Raw genomic sequence first — 22,097 nt, forward strand, 5'->3', positions numbered from 1 at the left:
GATTTTCTGAAACGTATTTGGCAGTTTACAGTACGTTTTTTGCTCTTTTATCTTTCTCAGTTATGGTTCCAATTATTTCATTCAACAAAATATTTTGAACACACACCATGTGCCAGGTATTGTGTTCCACACTCGGGATGCAGAAACAGAGTCAGACATTTTCCATCTCTGGGAGTTCATCATCTAATTAAGATAAACATCAAATAATTATAGCCTGAAATTATTATACATGATTATAAATTATAAAGTGCTTCCCTGGTGGCTCAGATGGTAAAGAATCTGCCTGCAATGCAGGAGACCCAGGTGTCATCCCTGGGTTGGGAAGATTCCCCTGGAGAAGGAAATGGCAACCCACTCCAGTGTTCTTGCCTGGAGAATCCCATGGACAGGGGAGCCTGGCAGGCTACAGTCCATAGAGTCTCAAAGAGTTGGACGTGACTGTGTGAATAACATACATAGATACATAAATTATAAAGGGCTTCTCTGGCTCAGCAGTGAAAAATCCACCTGCAATGCAGGAGACATGGGTTCGATCCTTGGGTCAAGAACATCACCCGGAGGAGGGCATGACAACTCACTCCAGTATTCTAGCCTGGAGAATCCCATGGACAGAGGAGCCTGATGGGCAACAATCCATGGGGTCACAAAGAGTAGGACACAACTGAAGCAACTGAGCATAGTATAAACTGTAAAATAATTATAAACAATTATGCCCTATAAACTGGAAAAATAACCTGGAGAGTGCAAATTCTGTGAACTTGAGGGTCAAGTACAGTAAAGAGGAGCAGGATGAGTAAGGTTGACAGGAAAGTGCATTCATTAATTTAAAAGTATTTATCAAGCACTCCTTATGTTGATCCGGCACCCAAGAGACACCGGTGAATGTCAGAGAGACATGATCTTAGTTCTTGCATCTTACGTCTTGGAGGGGCAAGATGGGGTAGGAGAGTGCTCAGACCCCAAGCAGCCACCCCCAACAGGTGCATATTTATAGGACCCTGTCCAGTAAACTAATACTTTATGATGAGTGACATGAACTAAGAAGGAAACAATAGGGTGAGAGCTGGAGTGGTAAGTGAAGAGTTGCCTTTAGTGAGTGTGGGCAGGAAGGGCTGCTGTGAGCACTGGAGGCAAGGCTGGGATGCTGAGAAGGAAGTGGCCCTGTGAGGATCTAGGGAAAGGATGTGCAAAGGTCCTGAGGCAGAAACTAGCTTGACAGGTTCAGGGAAGGCTGGAGTGTTGTCAGTGAGGGAAAGAAGTGAAGTTAGAGGTGAAGTTGGACAGAAAGAGGGGCCCAGAAATGGAGGAACTTGTAGCTCTCCGGTAAGGAGCTAGGATTTTATTTTCAATGCAGTGGGATATTACTGGAATATTGAAGCAAGAAGAAATTTGATCCAATCTCAAAATGTTAGCAATGTGGCTGTATTTTCAGACTTTCATTCAGCAAGTTGTTAGTAATCACCTTCTGTGCATATGACTCCATTCTAGTCCCAGGAGATGAAAAGAGGAGTAAGACTTACCTAGTGGAGAGGCAGCCGTTTTCATTCATTGATTCATCCATTGACCAATGTTCATTGAGCTCTCGTACTCTATACAGTTCTAGAAATTAGGGCAGTGCATGGAACAAGACCCCATTGCTAGGAAAGAATGAGGGCAGGAGGAGAAGGGAGAGACAGAGGATGAGATGGTTTGATGGCATCATTGACTCAATGAACATGAGTTTGAGCAAACTCTGGAAGATAGTGAAGGACAGGGAAGCCTGGTGTGCTGCCGTCCATGGGGTCGCAAAGTGTCAGACATGATTTAGCAACTGAACAAATGGAACAAAACAGACGATGTATGTGCCTCCAAGGAGCTGAAATTCTGTCAGAGGAGGGTTAGAGTAAGCACATAAAAATATAAATATGTAAAAATACTGATGAGTGCTCTAAAGAAAGGCCGTGCAAAATGAGAGGGAGGAGATGGTGGAAGGGTGCTATCTGAGATGGGCAGGGGGGCACAGAAGACCTCCTTAGGAGAGGTGACAATGAAGCAGAGATCTGAAAGATGGGAGGGAGGCCTCCATGCAGGTATCTGAAGACAAGCAGCTCAGGTAGAGGGGACAGCCAGTGCACAGGCCCTGGTGTGATTCCCAACTCGCAGCTCCCAAGGTGCTGATCCAGGTCCCGAGATGCACCAGTGAGTGGCACGGAGACGTGGTCTTTGCTCATGCCAGCCTCAGGGAGGACCTTTCAGGGAAGGAGGAATCCCAAAGCCAGGGCCTCAGAGAGGAGCAGGACTCAGGCTAAGGCTCCATGTAACAGCTGAATTCATTCTTTTGCAAGAAGTAAGCTCCCCATCACTTGAGGTATACATGGAACTGTGCTGATGGGACTCCATAGAAAGGAGCCAGGCGGACCTGGAGTCCAGCCCTCCAGGGCTGAATGGAAGTGCATGGAAGGGCACCAATTCATTCACTGTCCACCCCTTTTCTCACTAACCCCTTCCCAAGCACTCCATCTAGGCCAGGCCTGTCCCTTTAGCCCTCAGGGATCCATGGGTGGGGACGGGCAGTGACTGGTCATGTTCCCTAGTGGCAGGGGGCCATGAGTTTGCAGAGGAAGGGAGCAGTGGTAAATTTTAAAAGGTGAGAGTTTTTCAGGTGAGAAGAGAAGGCAATGGAAGGGGATCCCGTAGGAGCCACCAGGTGCAGGCCAGGTGTGGTGGGCCCTACAGGCTGTCCTCGCTGCCTTTGCCCTGTCCAGCAAGGCAGCAGCTTCGCTGGCAGGAGAACCGAGGCTGTGAAAACATGCCAGCTGAGCAACTGTGGTCCCGCCCAGCAGGAAGGGTTCTGTTCCCCCCACCCTCAGGAGCCCAGGCTGAGCGGACCCCCATGGACTTCCGCTTTTTGATTTGGAAATGATTCAGCTGTACTGAGGCAGGCACATCACAGCCAGTCTGGGATGGAAACACAGCTGGGGCTGCTACTTCTGCAAAGACAGTGCTCCCCAACTTCCAAGGGGAGTTTCTATCTCAGCCTGAACATCTGCCACGGCTGCGGGAGCTGGGGGCCTCGAGGATTTGAGGAGATTTGAGATTTTGCCTGGAAAAGAAGAATAAACTCACCTCTCTGCTGTGGACACTCCGAGGAAAGTGAGGAAAAGCTCCAAGGCCTGTCGAGGTCACGCGTGCACAAAGCACTTCAACTTGGCCACGCGAGATGTATTCCAGCATCCCTCCTGGGCCTCCCGTTTTAACTGTTTACGTGGGCTTCCTTCCCTGTGCACCCCGACTCAGCCTCATCGCTGGCGTGGCAGGGAGACCACGTGTCAGATCCCTGCCACATGTTAGATGAATGACCTTGGGCAAGTCGCCTCCCCTTTCTGAGACTCAGTTCCTTCATCTTTAAGCTGGGGATAACACGACCTACCTAGAAAGAGCAAGCAGCTCTTAATTACTATAATTAATTAACTACATATTAGTATATAGTAATTAATATATGTTAATCACTTAATTAATTACTATAGCTCTGCACAGGCGGCCACACCATGGGCAGGCAGCACGTGGTAGGTATGATTATGTTCAAGCTGTTTGCATTGACTGAGAGGATTGATGGAAGGTCCAGTAGACCTGGGTTTGAATCCCTCCTCTGCCACTGCCTGACCAGCTACGGGACCTCAGTTGAGAGTTTCCACCTTGAGCCGGATTCCCTCCTCAGCAGTTTGCCTGAAACAGTGTCAGCTTGCCCTGGGTGTCCAGATGTCATTATCAAGAGCAGCCCCCAAGTTTCTGAAAACACATCATACGGTCTCCCCACCCATTGATTAATGGGGCACGACATGGCCACCCTCGAAGATGAACAAGGAAAAAGCAAAGGAAAACTCCTGATGAATTTGAAAGTACCTGCCTGCCGTAAGTCAGCCTCAGCCAAGTTGCATTTACAGAAACGTCTTCTAGCCAAAGAGAAGCAGCGATTAAATTCTATCAGATAGCCAGGCACGAGGGCACCATTGACAGCAGGCAGCAGGATATGTTGAAAACTTCATTCTCCATCTTTCTTGCTCTCCGCATTGCTCATGTGTTGAGTCTCCACAAAGCCCAGCTTCTGCCCTCACCAAACTCACATTTGAAAGCCCTTTCCACTGTCTCTTCTTCTGCTCAGTTCTTTTGGAGATCAATTCGATTCGTCCGGAAATACTAGCAACTTGAATTTTCTCTTTCCCCGCATCTCATAAACACAATAACCTCTGCTAATCAGTCAGGAGATAAGTTGATATGCCAGTGCAGTGACCAGCCACCCCCGGGGTTTCCGAAATGCAGGATATTCTGTTTGCAAAGCTGGGACAAGCTAGTGGCCCAGGAGTCTAGGTTATAACTCAACTGCTGTTCAGAAAAGAGCAGGCTGGCCTGGGCTTCAGTCTTGGGCAGTGCAGGACTTTGAAAACAAGGAAGGGTTTCCCCACAAGTTAAGGACTTCCCTTCCTAAGTTAAGGACTCGAGGAAAGTAGTTTATTAATATTTGGGGGTTGATCCCAGGAAATGCCTGAAAATGGGCAACTGAAGTGGGAAAGGAAGGAAGTGGAAGGAAGAGATGTTCTTGCTGCATGCTAAGCTGCTCAGTCGTGTCTGACTCTGCAACCCTAGGGACTGTAGCCCGCCAGGCTCCTCTGTCCATGGGATTCTCCAGGCAAGAACATTGGAGTGGGTTGCCATGCCCTCCTCCAGGAGGTCTTTCCAACCCATGGAAGGTACAATCCTGAGCATATTACTTATCCAGACAACCAGAGCAGAATCCTGCTGAAAAGCTATAGGAAATACACATTTTAGAGTCATCCCCTTGGAAGTATGCATCCAAACTCCCTGCAGTCAGTCTGGGGAGAAAGAGGTGTCAACTCCCCAGCCCTCCAGCTGATGGAAAGCCAGACAAAGCCGTGTGCCAGGGTTGCAGCTGGCAGGAGGGTGCTGGGCCAGCTGCCCTGAGATGGGAGGGGGGCCTGGAATAAGGGTGGACCACCAACCACATGTGTTTCGGCATTCTGGGATCTCGAGACAGCACCATGAACCCACAGGATCTAAGATGCCATCTAGCCCGGGGACCATCACTCGGTCGGAACTGTGTTCCCAGTGCCCAGCACCACCTCAGCTCAGTCGTTTGTGCACACTAAATGAACGTACAAAACCACTCTGCCAAGACCCAGGCTGAGGGTGTGACTGCCTTGGCTCACTCCAGGCTGCCTTCAGCTGCAGCACCCGGACCAAAGACCCTTCCTTATCCAGGCACCCTTGCCTCTCTGCTTCGACAGCCCTTCCAGTGCTCATCCAAAGGAAGGGTGTTGAAGTGTGCCCAAGGGAGCTGACTATGGAGACCTCTGATCTCTGACTTTGTGGAAATGTAAACTCCTGACCAAGCTTCAAAGCATCATCCAAGGGTGTGAATCCACCAAACAGAACAAACACGTCACTGTGAGCTGGTCCTGATAGATTTGAACTGTGTTTTCCTACCTGCTAATTAGCTGCCTGCGCTCATTAGAGTGTGCAGCTCCTCATTTTTAATTAGAATTAGCAGAGTCCATGTGGCCTTATGTGGCCTCTTGTCTCCTGAAATGCTTCAAAAGCATCCCCTCCCCCAGAAACTCCAGCACAGAAACCTTCAAACTGAAGAATGGGTCTTCTTAACAGTCCAGATGAAAGAAATTCCACTGGAATAGTCTTTATCAAAACACACTAATTGGTAGTCAAAAGGGGACTCACTCTGTATTTCAGTGGAGCGCAGTTCAAGAAGGCAGCTAAGTCTATGATTGATCCCATGCAAATTCCGGTGAGAATCACAGAAGATGGCCGTTAATGATGCTGAAAGCCTTGCAGTGCTTTTACACAAACTTTTTCCAGTTTTTTTCCTCAAGTTCTCAATGATCATGTCCTAACCAGCGGCCGTATCTGCCTCCACACTCTCCCTTCACCAATGCAAGCTCCACTCCGTGCCCGGTGATACTTTTCCATCACAGATCTGATGATGGCTCTCTCCTGCCAAACCCTTACGGCTGGCCACTGCACCTCCCACCTGCAAACTCCGAGCCCCTCGCATAGTGATCTAGACCCTGGGATCCGCCCAGTGGACCCTCCAGACGATGCCTCTTCTATCCTATCTCCCCCACCCCAAGCTGGGTTCCCCCCAAACAGCATCCTCTAGACCCTCTCCCATATTCTGCCCCATGCTGGCCCCAGGACCTGGTTAGCCCTCCATCCACAGAGTAAATTTCCACTCACACTTACAAGACCTGTTTAACTGTCATCATTTCCTGTCTAGTCATCCATTCCACAAGCATCTATTGAGCATAAACGTCTATTAATAGACGCAGGTTGCTACAGGGAGGAAAAGAAACAAGATATCTGCCCACAAAGAATATAACAAGCAAGCAAAGAATACAGGAATGAAGAGGCGATGATGCCATTCATGGGAGGAATAGGTGGTGGGGACAGGACCTCCTCCTTCTGTCTAGTTCAATTCACACCTGCGTCTCACTTTCCCTCCTAGAGGAGCCTCCCTTCCCTTTCCTTAGGAGACATGCTCTTTGAAAGCTAGAACACAGGCTGGGGTCAGGACCTCTGCTGGCTAACTCCTTGGGCTGTGGTTAGGCTGGGAGAAAGGGGAGAAAGGTGGCATGACTTCTATATTATCACCTACTGGGAGCCACATACTATTCAAGGGTTCTCATGGCAGGAATGCTGGAGTGGATTGCCATTTCCTCCTCCAGGAAGTGAAAAGGGAAAAAGCTGGCTTGAAACTCAACATTAAAAAAACTAAGATTATGGCATCCGGCCCCATCAATTCATGGGGAAAAGTGGAAGCAGTGACAGATTTTATTTTGGGGGGCTCCAAAGTCACCACAGATGGTGACTAAAGCCATGAAATTAAAAGATGCTTGCTTCTTGGAAGGAAAGCTATGACAAACCTAGACAGTGTATTAAAAAGGTCTGTATACCTTACTGACAAAGGTCCGTATAGTCAAAGCTATGGTTTCTCCAGTCACGTATAGATGTGAGAGTTGGACCATAAAGAAGGCTGAGCGCCAATGAATTGATGCTTTTGAACTTTGGTGCTGAAGACTCTTGAGAGTCCCTTGGACTGCAAGGAGATCCAACCAGTCCATCCTAAAGGAAATCAGTCCTGAATATTCTTTGGAAGGACTGATGCTGTAGCTGAAATTCCAGTACTTTGGCCACCTAATGCAAAAAGCCAACTCATTGGAAAACATCCTGAGGTTGGGAAAGATTGAAGGCAGGAGAAGGGGGCAACAGAGGACAAGATGGTTAGACAACATCACTGACTCAATGAACATGAATTTGAGCAAACTCCAGGAAATAGTGGAAGACAGAGGAGCCTGATGGGCTACAGCCCGTGGGGCCACAAAGAGTTGGACATGACTTAGCAACTGAACAACAAACAACAACCAGGAGCCAAGCCCAGGATAAACCAACTGCTACATCCCTTGTGACCTGAATTATGTCCAAAGCTGGGGGCATTCCCAGCAGTGGGAATAGTCAGCATGTGTAGGAGCTAGGAATTCCCAGGAAGGACATTGACTAGACAGACAGGCTAGTTTGTAAATCCTGAAACATGGAGACTCACACTTCACCTCTCTGGCCTCAGTCTCCCCATCTGGCAGATGGGGATGGAGCTGGACAAGTGGTACCTGATTTTTTAATATTTTATTTTATTTATTTGTTTGGCTGTGCCCGGTCTTAGTTGCAGCACATAACATCTTTAGTTGCAGAATGCAAACTCTCAGTTGTGGCATATCTGGCTCCCTGACCAGGGATTGGACCCACGCCCCCTGCACTGGGAGCACAGAGTCTTAGCCACTGGACCACCAGAAAAGTCTCCAGGTGGTACTTAATTTTGCAGCATCTCTGGATACAGAAGGAGCAAACAGCCTTTGTTCTTTCAGTTCAGACCAGCGACTCCTGGTGACTTATAATTCCTCCTTACCCATGATCAACCACGTCTGATGCCATATCCCTATGAAATTTGTCACTTGATCTCTGAAATAATTTAAAACTCCACAAAGGGAAAGCTTTTCCAGAGCCTGGCACACAGGAAGTACTTAATGCCTGAACTATTTTTATGGTTAAAATTGCTCAGAAGAGGCGTGGTCCAGGGGAATGTTAGTCTTGTGATGGCTTTGGCTTTCTTGACTTAGTGGGGCCCCAGATGCTGGCAGCTCCTGGAAATCAGAAGTTAAATCTGTCCATGGGGATTCTCCAAGCACAAATACTGGAGTGGGTACCATGCCCTCCTCCAGGGGATCTTCCCAACCCAGGGGAAGAACCCAGGTCTCCTGCATTGCAGGCAGATTCTTTACCAGCTGAGCCACCAGGAAAGCCCAAGAATACTGGAGTGGGTAGCCTATCCCTCTCCGGGGATCTTCCCAATCCAGGAATCGAACCGGAGTCTCCTACATTGCAGGCGGATTCTTTACCCGCTGAGCTACCAGGGAAGCCCCCCAGCATCTGGCTCATAGTCAATACACAATGAACGTATATTAAGTGAATGAATGAAGAGAAGAAGAGCTATAGCAGTTGACATAGTTGAGCCTTTGCTATGTATTGTACACTTTGCTAAGCACTGTCTCATTTTTTTCAATTTTGTGAGTATTTATGTATTTGGTTGCTTAGGTCTTAGTTGAAGCACACAGGATCATTGCTGCGTCCTGTGGGATCTTTCACTGCAATGCACAGATCCTCTCTTGTTGCTCTGAGGCATGTGGGATCATACTTCCCCAACCAGGGATCAAACCTGAGTCCCCCACTTTGCAATGCAGATTCTCTAATCCACTGAACCACCAGGGAAGTCCTCAGCCCTGTCTCATTTAATCCCCACACGATGCTAAGAGGTAGGAACTATGGCTCTATCCTCATTTTATGGACGGGAAAATTTAGAGCCATGTGACTTGCCTGTGGTCTCACACACACAGGCTAGAAGTGGAGAGTTTATCTGACTCCAAAGCCAGTGCTGTTAGCTGTTAGCCTGGGTGCTTTGGCATAGTCATAATTGACATGTGCCAAGTCAACAGATCTTACTGAGGTTTCAAATAGCTCACCCCCATGCTCAGGCTACAGGTGGGAAAACTGAGGCTTAGCGGAGAACCAAAACCTCCCACCTTGCAGTTTGCAGAGCCAGAGGCGGCCACTGAGTCAGGATGGGACAGGCCTCTGCAAGGGCTACAAGGGTGTGAGCATCCGAGCTCCCCAGAGACAGGACAGCCCTGCTTCTCCCATTTGGCTGAATGGGCAGCCTCAAAGCTGTGGAGCTTCCCAAGCATTCAGCCTCCTTCCTGCACTGACTGGGCTCCGGTGCCAGCTCCCTGTCCTCAAGCTGCAGGCTGTGCTTACCACCATAAAACCCAGCTCTTTGGAAACCCTGTCTTTATCCTCTGTCTAACATCTCCTAGGGAAAGAGCAAGGGAGAATCTTTTCCCCACCCCTGAAGCTCTTGGTTTGGGGACCAGATCTGACTTCCCAGATGGCACTAGTGGTAAAGAACCCGCCTGCCCATGCAGGAGACATAAGACGTGGGTTCGATCCCTGGGTCGAGAAGATCCCCTGGAGGAGGGCATGGCAACCCACTCCAGTATTCTTGCCTGGAGAATCCCCAAGGACAGAGGAGCCCGGCAGGCTACAGTTCATGAGGTCACACAGAGTCGGACACGACTTGGCACTCACTATCATTTACAGCTTGTGCTGCCTTGAGCAAGCCATTCTGCCATGCTGTGCCTTGGTTTCCTCACGTGTCCAGTGGAGGATTAGGATGTGAACTAGTAGATTCTGAAAATACTCAGCAAAGGACTTGATGCATAAACGTTGGATGAAAATGGGTGAGCAAATGGACAAACACGATTAAGCCTAGTGAAAAACAGCAGAATAGCCATAAAGAATTTTCAAAATGATTATATTTGATTTAAAAATTTTAATAAGCTATTTTTCAAAGCTGGTACTCCAGGGGAAAATGTGTTTTAAAGGATTATGTGATTTATGGACACACTGATGGAGATTTTTAAAGGGATTTCTAGGCCTTTTAAAGGGCTTTTGAAATTGACGATAGTGGTTCCATTGAAGAATTTTAATGACTATGAATCATAAGAAAGTTTGGACAGCTGCATTTTTATTTCTTTTATGTAGAAATTGAGATTTTCCTCAGGTACCTGGCAAGAGCTAGGAAACAGCAGAGCAAGAGGAAGGGAACTAAAGAAAATGTTTAGAGAAGCTTGCCAGGAGCATAAATAACAGGACAGACACATACTGCTAAGCTTGCTGCATCTGATCCTCAAAACAATGCTAAGGGGTAGGAGCTAGTCTTATCATCATTTCATAGATGTGAAAACTGAGAGCTATAGATGTCCTTACCTCCAGTATTCTTGCCTGGAGAATTCCATGGACAGAGGAGCCTGGCGGGACTACAGTTCATGGGGTCGCAAAGAGTCAGACACGACTGAGTGACTTTCACTCACTCACTTGGTCACATGGCCAGTAGATAGAGATGTGGGAATTGAAATCAGGTTTGTCTCCTGCAGGAGAAAGGTTGTGAGACTAGACCTGTGTCAGACGGCTCCTCGTGGTGGACACCAGGGTGGCAGTTGTCCAAGAAAACTTGGTTGTTGCAACGGCTGAGCCAGAGACACAGGAGCTGAGTGCCATATGCCGCCCAATGCCCTTAATCATAATTACATCCCATCCCATGCACTAACCATCGTGTGATATGCCCGGGCATGCTTTAACTGTCATGTGATACTACCACATAGTGAAAAAAAAAGTGAAAGTGAAGTCGATTACTCATGTCCGACTCTTTGCGACCCCGTGGACTGTAGCCCACCAGGCTCCTCCGTCCATGGGATCCCAGGCAAGAATACTGAGTGGGTTGCCATTTCCTTCTCCAGGGGATCTTCCCAACCCAAGGATTTAACCTGGGTCTCCCGCATTGCAGGCAGACTCTTTACCATCTAAGCCACCAGAGAATCCTGTGACCACATAGTAGTAATAATTAAGTGAAATAATGTATGTCAAATGCTTTTCCCAATGCCTGCCACAGTTACCACCACCATCATTCAGCAGCTGCAGCAGTACCATTATCTCTACCTTCATCATTATCACCATCATTTCTATCATGATCACTGTCATTATCACCATCCTTGCTACCATCATCACCACCACCATCACCATCATCACCATCATTATCACTAGCATCATTATCATCACCACTGCCACCATCATTTTTAGCATCATTATCATAGCCAGCAGCATTATCACCACTATCACCACTATTATCACCGTCACTATCATCACCATCACCTTCACCATTATCATCACCATCACCACTATCATCACCATCATCACCATCACCATCATCACCATCACCTTCACCACTGTCATCACCATCACCATCATCACTATCACCCATCACCACTATCATCACCATCACCATCATCACTATCATCACCATCACCATTATCACTCCTGTCAATAGACCTTGGGCTAGTCACACCCCTTCTTTGAGTTATAGTTAGCTCATAAAATGGGATGAAATAATGCAGATGAGTTTAAAACTATTATTCTAGTAGCTAACAACTATTGAATAATTAACATTTATTCAGTACCTCACATGGGGCAGACTTATACTAAGTGATTGCACACAGTAGTTCATTTAAACCCCACAAACCCCCTCCTCCCACAGTAAGTCCCTTCTGTCATACCTCACTTGTGATAGATCTGCATTCTAGAGGGACCTGGTGGACCCAGAACTTCCACCTGTTCTTACTGACACCAGAGCCCTAACCCCCCATGTCTCACCACCTTCTCTGGCTGGGGAGTTCGAATGAAATAATGGAAGTGAAAACCCATAGACACTGTGGGCTGTGCAGGATTCTCATGGTTGCTTATATTTGTCCTGCAGGGGTGGCCTGAAGGCCTGAGAAGAAAAGAGAGAGGAGACATGATGTAGATGTCCTGTGAACCTAGGGTGTCTTAACCATTCCTCCACTGATCGTGTGAATCTTTACAGAGTACCTGCTATGTGTGTCCTAGGTCCCGTGCTGGGAGGAGGCTCCGTCACCAGTAAACAGGTCGTGGCCTCAGCCCTGAACAACAAAGAAAGTGCAGGGAGGCAGGCTTGTCAATGTTCTGCTGCACTGTAAACTAATAAACCGGCGGCAGAAGTGTTAATAAGTTATCTACAGATGCTTCCAAAACACAGTCAGGGAAGTCAGGAAGGTGAAACACCAGCTCTCAGCCCTGTGAACTGCCCCCGGGATGTGCAGCAAGGCTCGTGGCAGTGGGAGTGTCAGTCACACATGCTCCACAGACCTAAGGCCGGTTGTCACGGACTTCAGGGTGCAACCATTTTCCCTGCACATCGTTTTGACAGACAGACTTCAAGATAAAGTGTCCACCATTTTGTAGCAAACAGTATATCAAACCTTTTCAAAATCAGATGTCGGGCATTTACTTCAAGTACGTAAATATCAGCCACCTGTCTACTCTGCCAGGCAAATGGAGATGCCAGCTTCCCTGGAGGGCTCACAGTCTAGCAGGGCCGGGGCAGGGCGTGGGTCATGGGTGGTCCATTCTGAGTCACTTTTGAGGTGCAGACTCCAAGGTTTGCTGGCAGCATGCTGGGGCAGTCGTGGTGAAAGCTCTGGAGAGACACAGGCTTGAGCTGGTCCTGGTTGTGTGACCTTGGGTTGCTTGGTTGAACCTGACAATGAGTGCTGTAGTTTCAGGGTGCAATGCTCATCCTGAAAGCTTTGCATCCATGGGGTGGCAACTACCCACATCAGCCCCTTCCATCCATCCCCACTGCCACCATCCGAACCCTCTACACCACCATCGTCTGCGCCTGCCAGCCCCAACAGCCTCCTGCATCAACCTCTGCATCCTCCAGTCCTTCCTCCAAACAGCAGTGGTCTCTACGAAACACAAATTGATCATATCAGCCCCTCCTTTAAACCCCTCATCGGTTTTCCTCAATGGTAGCCTCTCTCCTTGATCTCCAGAGGGTGCTTAACTGGCCCTGCTCACCTTGGCCATCCCATCCCCTTCCTCTATCCCCTCCCTCAGATGTCCAAACAGGATGGCCTCTGTTATAGACCTTGTTGTTTTTCAGTCGCTCAGTCACGGCCGAGCCTTTGTGACCCCATGGACTGCAGCACGCCAGGCCTCTCCTGGAGCTTGCTCAAACTCATGTCCATTGAGTCGGTGATGCCATCAAACCATCTCATCCTGGGTCATCCCCTTCTCCTCCTGCCCTCAATCTTTCCCAGCATCTGAGTCTTTTCCAACGAGTAGGCTCTTTGCATCAAGTGGCCAAAGTGTTTGGAGCTTCAGCATCAGCTTCAGCATGAGCTTCAGCATCAGGCCTTCCAGTGAATATTCAGGGTTGATTTCCTTTAGGATTGACTGGTTTGATCTCCTTGCAGTCCAAGGGACTCTTAGGAGTCTTCTCAATCCTTTTCATCCCTCAGGGTCTGTGCCCTTTTGTCCTTCCATCGGCATGATCAACCCAAATATTCACAAGCTGCGTCTCCTCCTTCAAGCCGTATCTCCACCATCACCTGCCCAGAGAGCTCTCCCCACCACTGCTAACGTGGATCTCCACCCCCTCCATTGCCTTGAGCATTTCCTCCAGCGCTTATCACATGCTGCATTAGTTATCATTCCCTCACTTCCTTTGTAACAGACAAGTCATCCTTTCTCCCCCACCAGATAAGGGAGTCTCAGAAGGGCAGGGGCATGACCACTCTCCTCCAGGACTGTGGGGCCAGCCCCAACACAGCCAGTAATCCCTGAATCGTGATGGAATGAGTGAATCCAGCCTGTGCGTGTGTGCTGAGTCGCTTCAGTCATGTCTGACTCTTTGCGACCCCATGGACTGTAGCCCGCCAGGCTCCCCTATCCATGGGATTCTCCAGGCCAGAGTACTGGAGTGGGTTGCCATGCCTTCCTCCGGGGATCTTCCCGACCCGGAGATCGGACCCGAGTCTCTCATATCTCATGTTTTGGCAGGTGGGTTCTTTACCCCTATTGCCACCTGGGAAGTCCAACCTAGTGATCCCCAAACTGAGACGGGAGAGCCTAGAAGATGAATCATCTCTCATTTGGAAGGACCAGGTCAGAGAAATGGTTTGTGTATCTTTAGGGGTTACAGGCTACAGTTCCAACACTCATGCCCAAAAGTGTCACTCTCCCAGGCAGAGCCGTCTCTTACCAGGAGGGGCTCCCCTGTCAAACAGAGACGGGTGCTGGTGGCCAGACCTCCCTGGGGTGATTAACCCATGCCCTGCCTCTGGTTGCAGGTGGCATTCACTTCATCCTGACCAGTGAGTTCTTCCAGCAAGCCCAGCGGCCAGCTGCCTTCACCGTGGTGGGCACCGTCAACTGGCTCTCCAACTTCGCCATCGGCCTCCTCTTCCCATTCATTCAGGTGAGTTGGACACGGGGACTCTTGGTCATGAGAGGCCCTCCAAGTGATGGATTATTCATAATGCAAAGGTTGATCCTCTCTCAAATAGAAATTCTGTTGGCCTGAGGATAGGAGAAATGTGCTCTGGCCTAAACTCTAATCCTCTTTCTCCCTCCTGTATCTTTTGCGAGTTGCCCCTGAGTGCTAAGGGCTGTCTTGGGGCAGATTTGCATCACTAAAGGTCTGCAGGGAATCCTCGGTGAGAATCTCAATCCTGCAATGCACTTGCCCTGGTGTGAGGCAAGGTCTGTATCATGGTTCCAGTACCCATGCCACCCTGCCATGCCTGTAGCATCCTTGTTGTCTTCAGCATCACCACAGCTAATGGGGGTCATTGTCCCAAGGGTGACCACCTTTGACAGGAGAATGATAACTCAGGAAACAGATACAAGTTCTTTTTGTATAAGGAGGCCAGTGTGGCTGTAACCAAAGGAGCACAAGAGACAAGAGAGGAGATAAAAGATATCAGAGAGCTCTCCAGGGCCAGGAACACAAAAGACAAGGACTTTACTAGTGTTCCTCACAGACCAAGGGGCCCAGCTGCACTCCAGGAGGGAGGCTTAGGCTTCCCTGCTCTAAGGCCCTCTATGGCTCCCCGCTGCTCAGAGAGCAGATGACACCAGGTGAAGGTGAGGCTCCATCAGAAACCTCTGAGCAAGAACCCACCCTCTATTTTGGGGGCTTAATTCAACCCTCCCCAGCCCTCCACTAATTCTCTGCCTGTTCCTTAACTAGCGCCAAGCCCGGCACATTTCAGACTCTGCTGCAGGCAGGTCCACATGATGGAAACTCCTACATGCCCGGCTATAGAGCAGTTACTCTGCACCAGGCTATGAATTCACGATACCCTCAGGCAGCTCTGCACTGTGGTTTCTCATCCTCTCCATCCTGAGGTGCAGGGAGTAGACGGGGTCAGCCCGAGGTTCCCAGTCATCAATCAAACTGGTGGCTCCGCCCCACCCCCTCTTCTCTTCCACATTCTCCATCTACTGCTCTGTCTTCTCAGGCTCAGAGTTAAGGGCCGCCCCACTGTGTAACTTGTAAAGCATCCTGACTTAGCTACAGTCACTGAATCTCTGAAACATAAGTGACTACGGGGAGGCCATAGACCAGGGAATCCACATCCATCTACTCCATCCTCGGGGCATGTTTGTTGGCTGTGCTCAGAGCATAACAAGTTGTCTGTTCAACTGACTTCAGACCTTCAATGGCTTCTCCCAGTTTGGCTCCAAGCCAACAGAGCTGGGCGTCAGTAAAATATTCATTACCGTGGGGAAAATTCTCTTCCAATCGTTTTTCTCTCAGCTCATAGCTCCCCATCTTCCTATAGATTAAGTGCAGATTCTGCCCCAGAGCTTTTTTTTTTTTCCCTAGCACATGGTGGCTCAGACGGCAAAGCATTCTGCCTGCAATGAGGGAGACCTGGGTTCAATCCCTGGGTCAGGAAGATCCCCTGGAGAAGGAAATGGCAACCCACTCTAGTACTCTTGCCTGGAAAATCCCATGGATGGAGGAACCTGGTAGGCTACAGACCATGGGGTCGCAAAGAGCTGGACATGACTGAGCAACGTCACTTTCTGCCCCAGAGCTTTAGGGATGATGGTTGGCAGATCCCTCTCCCTCTGGAATAACTGCCCCATGGCAGGTGGAAGGAATGTGGCAAGTCTCACACCTGCCAGTTAAGACCTTGGCATGGCAGTAATGGGTGTTCCAGGCAGACTCCCATAAGTGAAAATCACACAGCCACACGTTACCTAAGGAGAAATGCATGCTGGCTAGTGTCCCAAAGGGGAGGAGCTAGAAAGTCTGTGTCCTTCCCTGATGAGGGCTCTAGGCTGCTTCTCAAGGGAGGAAGTCAGGCTCAGCAGGCTTGGGAGACTTGCCTGAGGCCCAGGAGCTGGTGAGAATCTGTAAGAACACAGTCACAGCCACAGACTTCTGCCCTTCCTCTCCCTTCACAGTTTTTACAGGTTTCACACTCCTTTCACAATAACCCAATTTCTGACGGCTTAGAAGATGTGTTAGAGGGTCACTTCATTCCAACTGACTCAGTTCCAGCTGCACAGTCACCTGGCTGGAAACCCCGGGAGCCTGAGAGGTTTCTGGGATCATTGTTCATGCTGGGTCACTGTGCTGTGATGAGCCAGGGAAGAGTAGGACTCTGAGTGCCATAGTATCCCTTCTGCAAGAGCCGCATGCTAAGACTGTCACCACGTGTACGGATGCTTCCATTTGTGCTGTCAGGCTGCCCTCATAGAGAAGTCAGCCCCTGGGATGCCGAGAGCCTGGTCAGGAGCAGGGGATAAGGTGAAGGAGGGCACAGCCCTGTTTAAAGGTTCAAGGGCAGACGTGGTGCCCCCTACCCACAGAGCTGGGCCCCACCAGGCACAAGTGATACACGTGTGCATGCCCATCTTAGAGCATCCAGACTGGCTGATTCCTCTCAGAGGCATCAGGGAACAGGTGTCACAGGAGGCCTGGAGGAATCACTCTTTACAGGTATGGATTTCAGGGCTTGCGGCAGTTCAGGGAGAAGTACAGGGGCTGGCAAAGAAAGGCAGGGCTGGGAAGGCTTGGAAGGCAGGTCTCTGATCCTTTCCCTGGGAGGCACCGGGCTCAGGCAAGTGCCATTACGGCCTCATTTCACAGGCGGACAAAGGGGTGCACAGAAAGGTTAAGTCCCTTAGCCAGGGTTGCCCAGCTAACATAACGAGTGGCAGAGGGGGAACTGAAACCCTTGCACCTCCAGGGTGTGCATTCCTGACCACTGGACTCTACAATATCCATCAAGAGTCACACATCTTCACCAATGTCTCCCGTGCAGAGGGTGAAAGGTGCCAATACAGGCTTGAAAATGACACTGTCAAGGGTTTCCATGGAAACTCAGAGATAAAGAATCTGCTTGCAAATCAGGAGATGCTGCTTTGATATCTGAATTGGGAAGATCCCCTGGAGTAGGAAATGGCTCAGTTCAGTTCAGTTCAGTTCAGTTGCTCAGTTCAGTGTTTGACTCTTTATGACCCAGTGGACTGCAGCATTAAGGCTTCCCAGTCTGTCACCAACTGCCAGAGTTTACTCAAACTCATGTCCGTCGAGTCGGTGATGCCATCCAACCATCTCATCCTCTGTCGTCCCCTTCTCCTCCTGCCTTCAATCTTTCCCAGCACCGGGGTCTTTTCAAATGAGTCAGCTCTTTACACCAGGTGTCCAAAGTATTGGAGTTTCAGCTTCATCATCAGTCCTTCCAATGAACATTTAGGACTAATTTCCTTTAGGATAGACTGGTTGGATCTCCTTGCAGTCCAAGGGACTCTCAAGAGTCTTCTCCAATACCATAGTTCAAAAGCATCAATTCTTGGATGCTCAGCTTTCTTTATAGTCCAACTCTCACTTCCATGCATGACTACTGGAAAAACCATAGCCTTGACTAGATGGACCTGACCTGCCTCTTGAGAAATCTGTATGCAGGTCAGGAAGCAACAGTTAGAACTGGACATGGAACAACAGACTAGTTCCAAATAGGAAAAGGAGTATGTCAAGGTTGTATATTGTCACCCTGCTTATTTAACTTCTATGCAGAGTACATCATGAGAAACGCTGAACTGGATGAAGCACAAGCTGGAATTAAGATTGCCAGGAGAAATATCAATAACCTCAGATATGCAGATGACACCACCCTTATGGCAGAAAGTGAAGAAGAACTAAAGAGCCTCTTGAGGAAAGTGAAAAAGGAGAGTGAAAAAGTTGGCTTAAAGCTCAATATTCAGAAAAGTCAGATCATGGCATCCAGTCCCATCACTTCATGGCAAATAGATGGGGAAACAGTGGGAACTGTGTCAGACTTTATTTTTGGGGGCTCCAAAATCACTGCAGATGGTGATTGCAGCCATGAAATTAAAAGACGTTTACTCCTTGGAAGCAAAGTTATGACCAACCTAAGACAGCATATTAAAAAGCAGAGACATTGCTTTGCCAACAAGGGAAATGGCTACCCACTCCAGTATTCTTTCCTGGAAATCCCATGGACAGAGGAGACTGGCGGGCCACAGTACGTGGGATTGCAAAGAGCTGGAAATGACTGAGTAAACGACAACAACCAAGGGTCTTAATGACTGTGGACTTGGTCTTGTCAAATTCCTCAAGCACATTATTTGGGGAAACTGATTTAGGGTGGAAGCTAGTGGTCAGAGCAGGCATGGCTACCCCCTTACCGACCTGAGAAATCCTGTGTCAAGCCCCTGGCCCAGCGCCTGGAGGCCACTCTCCCTGGCACCGAGATGGACACTGGTTCTTGTCAGCCTGCAGAGCAGACCTGCTCACTGCCACGTGCTCCTGGGCTCCCAGCTTCCCTGATGCTTCTGCGTGCTGAGTGAGAGGCTGGGGCAATCACTCCATGGATCTTCCGCCCTGTTGTCTGGCAAGATAGCCACAACTTTAGGAGCTCTGCTTGTAGCACTTAATAAGCCTGGAAACAGGTTGAGGGCTCAGGATTTGTCATCAGAGGACCTGGGTTTGAGTCCCTGCTCTCTGCTGATATGCTGTCTGAGCTGGGATTTCTCCAGACCTCTGTCCCTCGTCTGTGTACGGAGGATGATAACAGAGCTTCCTCCTAGAGTTATTGTGAGAGGATATCACAATACTTGCAGAGTTTTATTACACATGGGTCACAGAGGAGGACAGGCCATGGGCGGGGATGGCAAAGATGCAGACAGGTGGATGAGTTTCAGCAGGTGGGACCTCAGGGAGTCTGAAGGGGATGCAGCAAGTCAGCAAAGTGGTAACACAGAGTTAAGGAATGGGGAGTGCGTGCCTTTCCCGGGACTGCTGTAACAAATTAACACAAACTGGGTGGCTTAAAACAACAGAAATCTACTCTCTTCTAGCTGTGGAGGCCAGAAGTCCCAAATCAGTCTCCCTGATTTTTAGCCAAAGTCAAGGTGTTGAAAGTCAAGATTTTTTGAGTCTCCTTTGAGCCAAAGTCAAGGTATTGCATAGCTGATGACACGAAGTGCAGGTGGGTTTTGGAAGCCAGGCTTGGACAGAAGGTCGGAGGTACCAAGAAACCGGGTGGATGTGATGCTGAGTTCCTGACTACTGCCCCCTAGGGTGAGCACAAGGGGGCCCTGAGACCCCTAGGAGGAGTCAGGAGATGCCAGTTCTGGGTGGTAGGGCTCCTGGTAGATTACAAAAGGGCCTGGACACACTTAGTAGCCGGAAACAGAGCGGATATTCACGTACTAACTACAAATAATAATTGCATCCCAGGCCTTTGTGTCAGGCATCTGATATTTCTTCAGTAAATGCTGGGTAGACCCTACGAGACCTTGAATGCTCTGCTAGAAACTTGCCATTGATCCTGTAGACCAGGGGTTTTCAGCTCCAGAAACATGAGATCCATGGATCAGGGCGAAGGGTGCATAAGATAAACGATTAATGCTTGGGACCTACCACCACCATCACCAAGATTCTGAATCAGTGTGTGTGTGGGGGGGGGGGAAGGGGGGAGGGGATTGGAATTATCAGTATTTTTTTTTAAGTGTTCCAGATGATTCTAAGCATAGCTGTAGTTGAGAATCCACCATGCATATACTTAGGAAACAATGATGGAGACCAAGCAGTATCCATCATTCTGGATTCATCCTGGCCGCCTGGAGGCTAGATTGAGTGGGTAGAGAAAAGCTTGTGGACAGGGAGACTTGGCGGCTGGGGTAATCTGTCACCTGCAGGAGAAATGGTGCTCAGGGTTGGATTAGGATGATGGCGAGGGGATGGGAGTGGGGTGGGGAGAGCAGTCAGGAGCAGAGTAAATCCACTTTGCAGAGTGGGGAGGAGGATCTTACATAAGGCAGCACCTGGCCCAGATGCATCGCCCTGGCTGGACGGACAGCCAAGCTGATGATAGTCACCTTGCCGTCAGGACCAATCGCACATCGTTGGTCTTCATCACCTTTAGTTACAGACCAGTGTCAGCCAATCAGTAGCACTGCCTTTTAAGTTGAACTCAGGCACCTCTGAACTGGTCCACAAAAGATTTATATGACTTCAACACTGCCATTGGCATCATCATCAGAAGATTTTATCCATAAAACAAGGGCTTCTTGAGAGACCCACCTGATGGCCAGGCCTTCTTTCCTCCTTAAACTTGACCTTCAGCCCAGCTCATTCCTTCCCTTTCCCAGCGGCCCGTTAGTGCGGTGCTGATTGTCGATTTGTTCCCAGGCAGGATATCCATGGATGTGACCCTAGCTCCACAGTTCAGAAGTTCCAAAGCACAGAGCCTTCCAAAAATATTTGGTCCCTTCTTCCTTGCTATTTAGAGGGAGGGCATTTTATAGGTCAGCAACTTTTTTAATAGTTCTTCCCATTGAACCCTTTGTATAAGCAAAAACTTTCAAACTTAAAAAAGAAGGAGCCAGGACTAAATAGATGAAATGTATGAAACGATTCCAGATGAATTCAAAAACCAAATGTGAAAAGTGAAACTAAAAATCAAACAAAGGACAAAGTAGGAAGGTATCTCTGTGACCCAGGCTGGGGATGAACAAGGCTCCTAACAGCATAAACAGTGGGGAGAGAAGGGACACGTCCAATTATATCAAAATGAGTGGGGGGAGGTTTCCAGCCAATGAGGAATGGCAAGGTCAAGGGTTCTACAGATGATGACAGAAGCCATGTGTGACCTCTAAACCGATCAGGGATTAGCACTTAGAGTAAGAAGGACCTCCTGTGAGCCAAGAATAAAAGAGCCCGAGTCCCTCTAGGAGAGGGGATCAGAAATAGGAAAGGGCAGTTCCCAGACAAGAAGCCTATATGGTAACACAGGGGAAGAGAAGATTTAAACTCGTTTAAATCAAAGAGAGGCAAACTACCCTAATAACATACCTCTGTGTATTTGTCAAGTTGTCAAAATTAGACATCTGGAGAATACCAAGTGTTGACAGAGACCTAGGGAAATAGGAACCCTCAGGCACTGGTGGAGCAGTCTAGTACCAATTCATCATATTGCTTTGTCACTCAGTTGTGTCTGACTTTTTGCAGCCTCATAGACTGTAGCCTGTCAGGCTCCTCAGTCCATGGAATTCTCCAGGAAATAATGCTGGAGTGGGTTGCCATTTCCCCCTCCAGGGGATCTTCCCGACTCAGGGATTGAAACCGCATCTCGTGTGTCTCCTGCATTGGAGGCCAAGTTCTTTACCACTAGTGCCACCTGGGAAGCCCAATTAATATTAAGTATCCATATACCCTGTGACCCCAAACTCCACCCAGAGATTTTTTGCAAAGGTATTGTGCAGGGATATTAACTACAGTACTGTCTGTGGCAACAAGGGATGAGAGGTAACCTGAGCAGCCACACCTTGGAGGAAGCATAAATAAAGCGTAGTAGGTATACAGTACCAGAAAGTTATCCTGCAGTGAAAAGCAGTGAACTAAATCTTGACCAACAAGATGTGTGAATCTAAACCCAGTGGTGAAAGAAGTAAAGCACGGAGTGGAGTCTCTAGCCCGGTGCTGTTTAAGTAAATTTAAAACACAGACATGAAGCAATAATACAGAGTTTCACCAAAAAAATAACAGAAGGCAGTGATGGAAAGAAAGATGATAGATA

General features: G+C 48.7%; 1 protein-coding gene across 1 annotated transcript in view; it reads left to right on the top strand.

Moving 5' to 3' along the window:
• The window catches only part of SLC2A9 (solute carrier family 2 member 9), a 208,827-nt gene that overhangs the window by 171,551 nt on the left and 15,179 nt on the right, over positions 1–22,097 (top strand). The window contains exon 11 of the mRNA XM_065914116.1: positions 14,325–14,452. Coding sequence (XP_065770188.1) covers positions 14,325–14,452 — 128 coding nt within the window. The remainder of the gene's footprint in view (positions 1–14,324; positions 14,453–22,097) is intronic.

The sequence above is a fragment of the Muntiacus reevesi genome, chromosome 22 (assembly GCF_963930625.1).
Source record: "Muntiacus reevesi chromosome 22, mMunRee1.1, whole genome shotgun sequence".
Taxonomy (NCBI): Eukaryota; Metazoa; Chordata; class Mammalia; order Artiodactyla; family Cervidae; genus Muntiacus; species Muntiacus reevesi.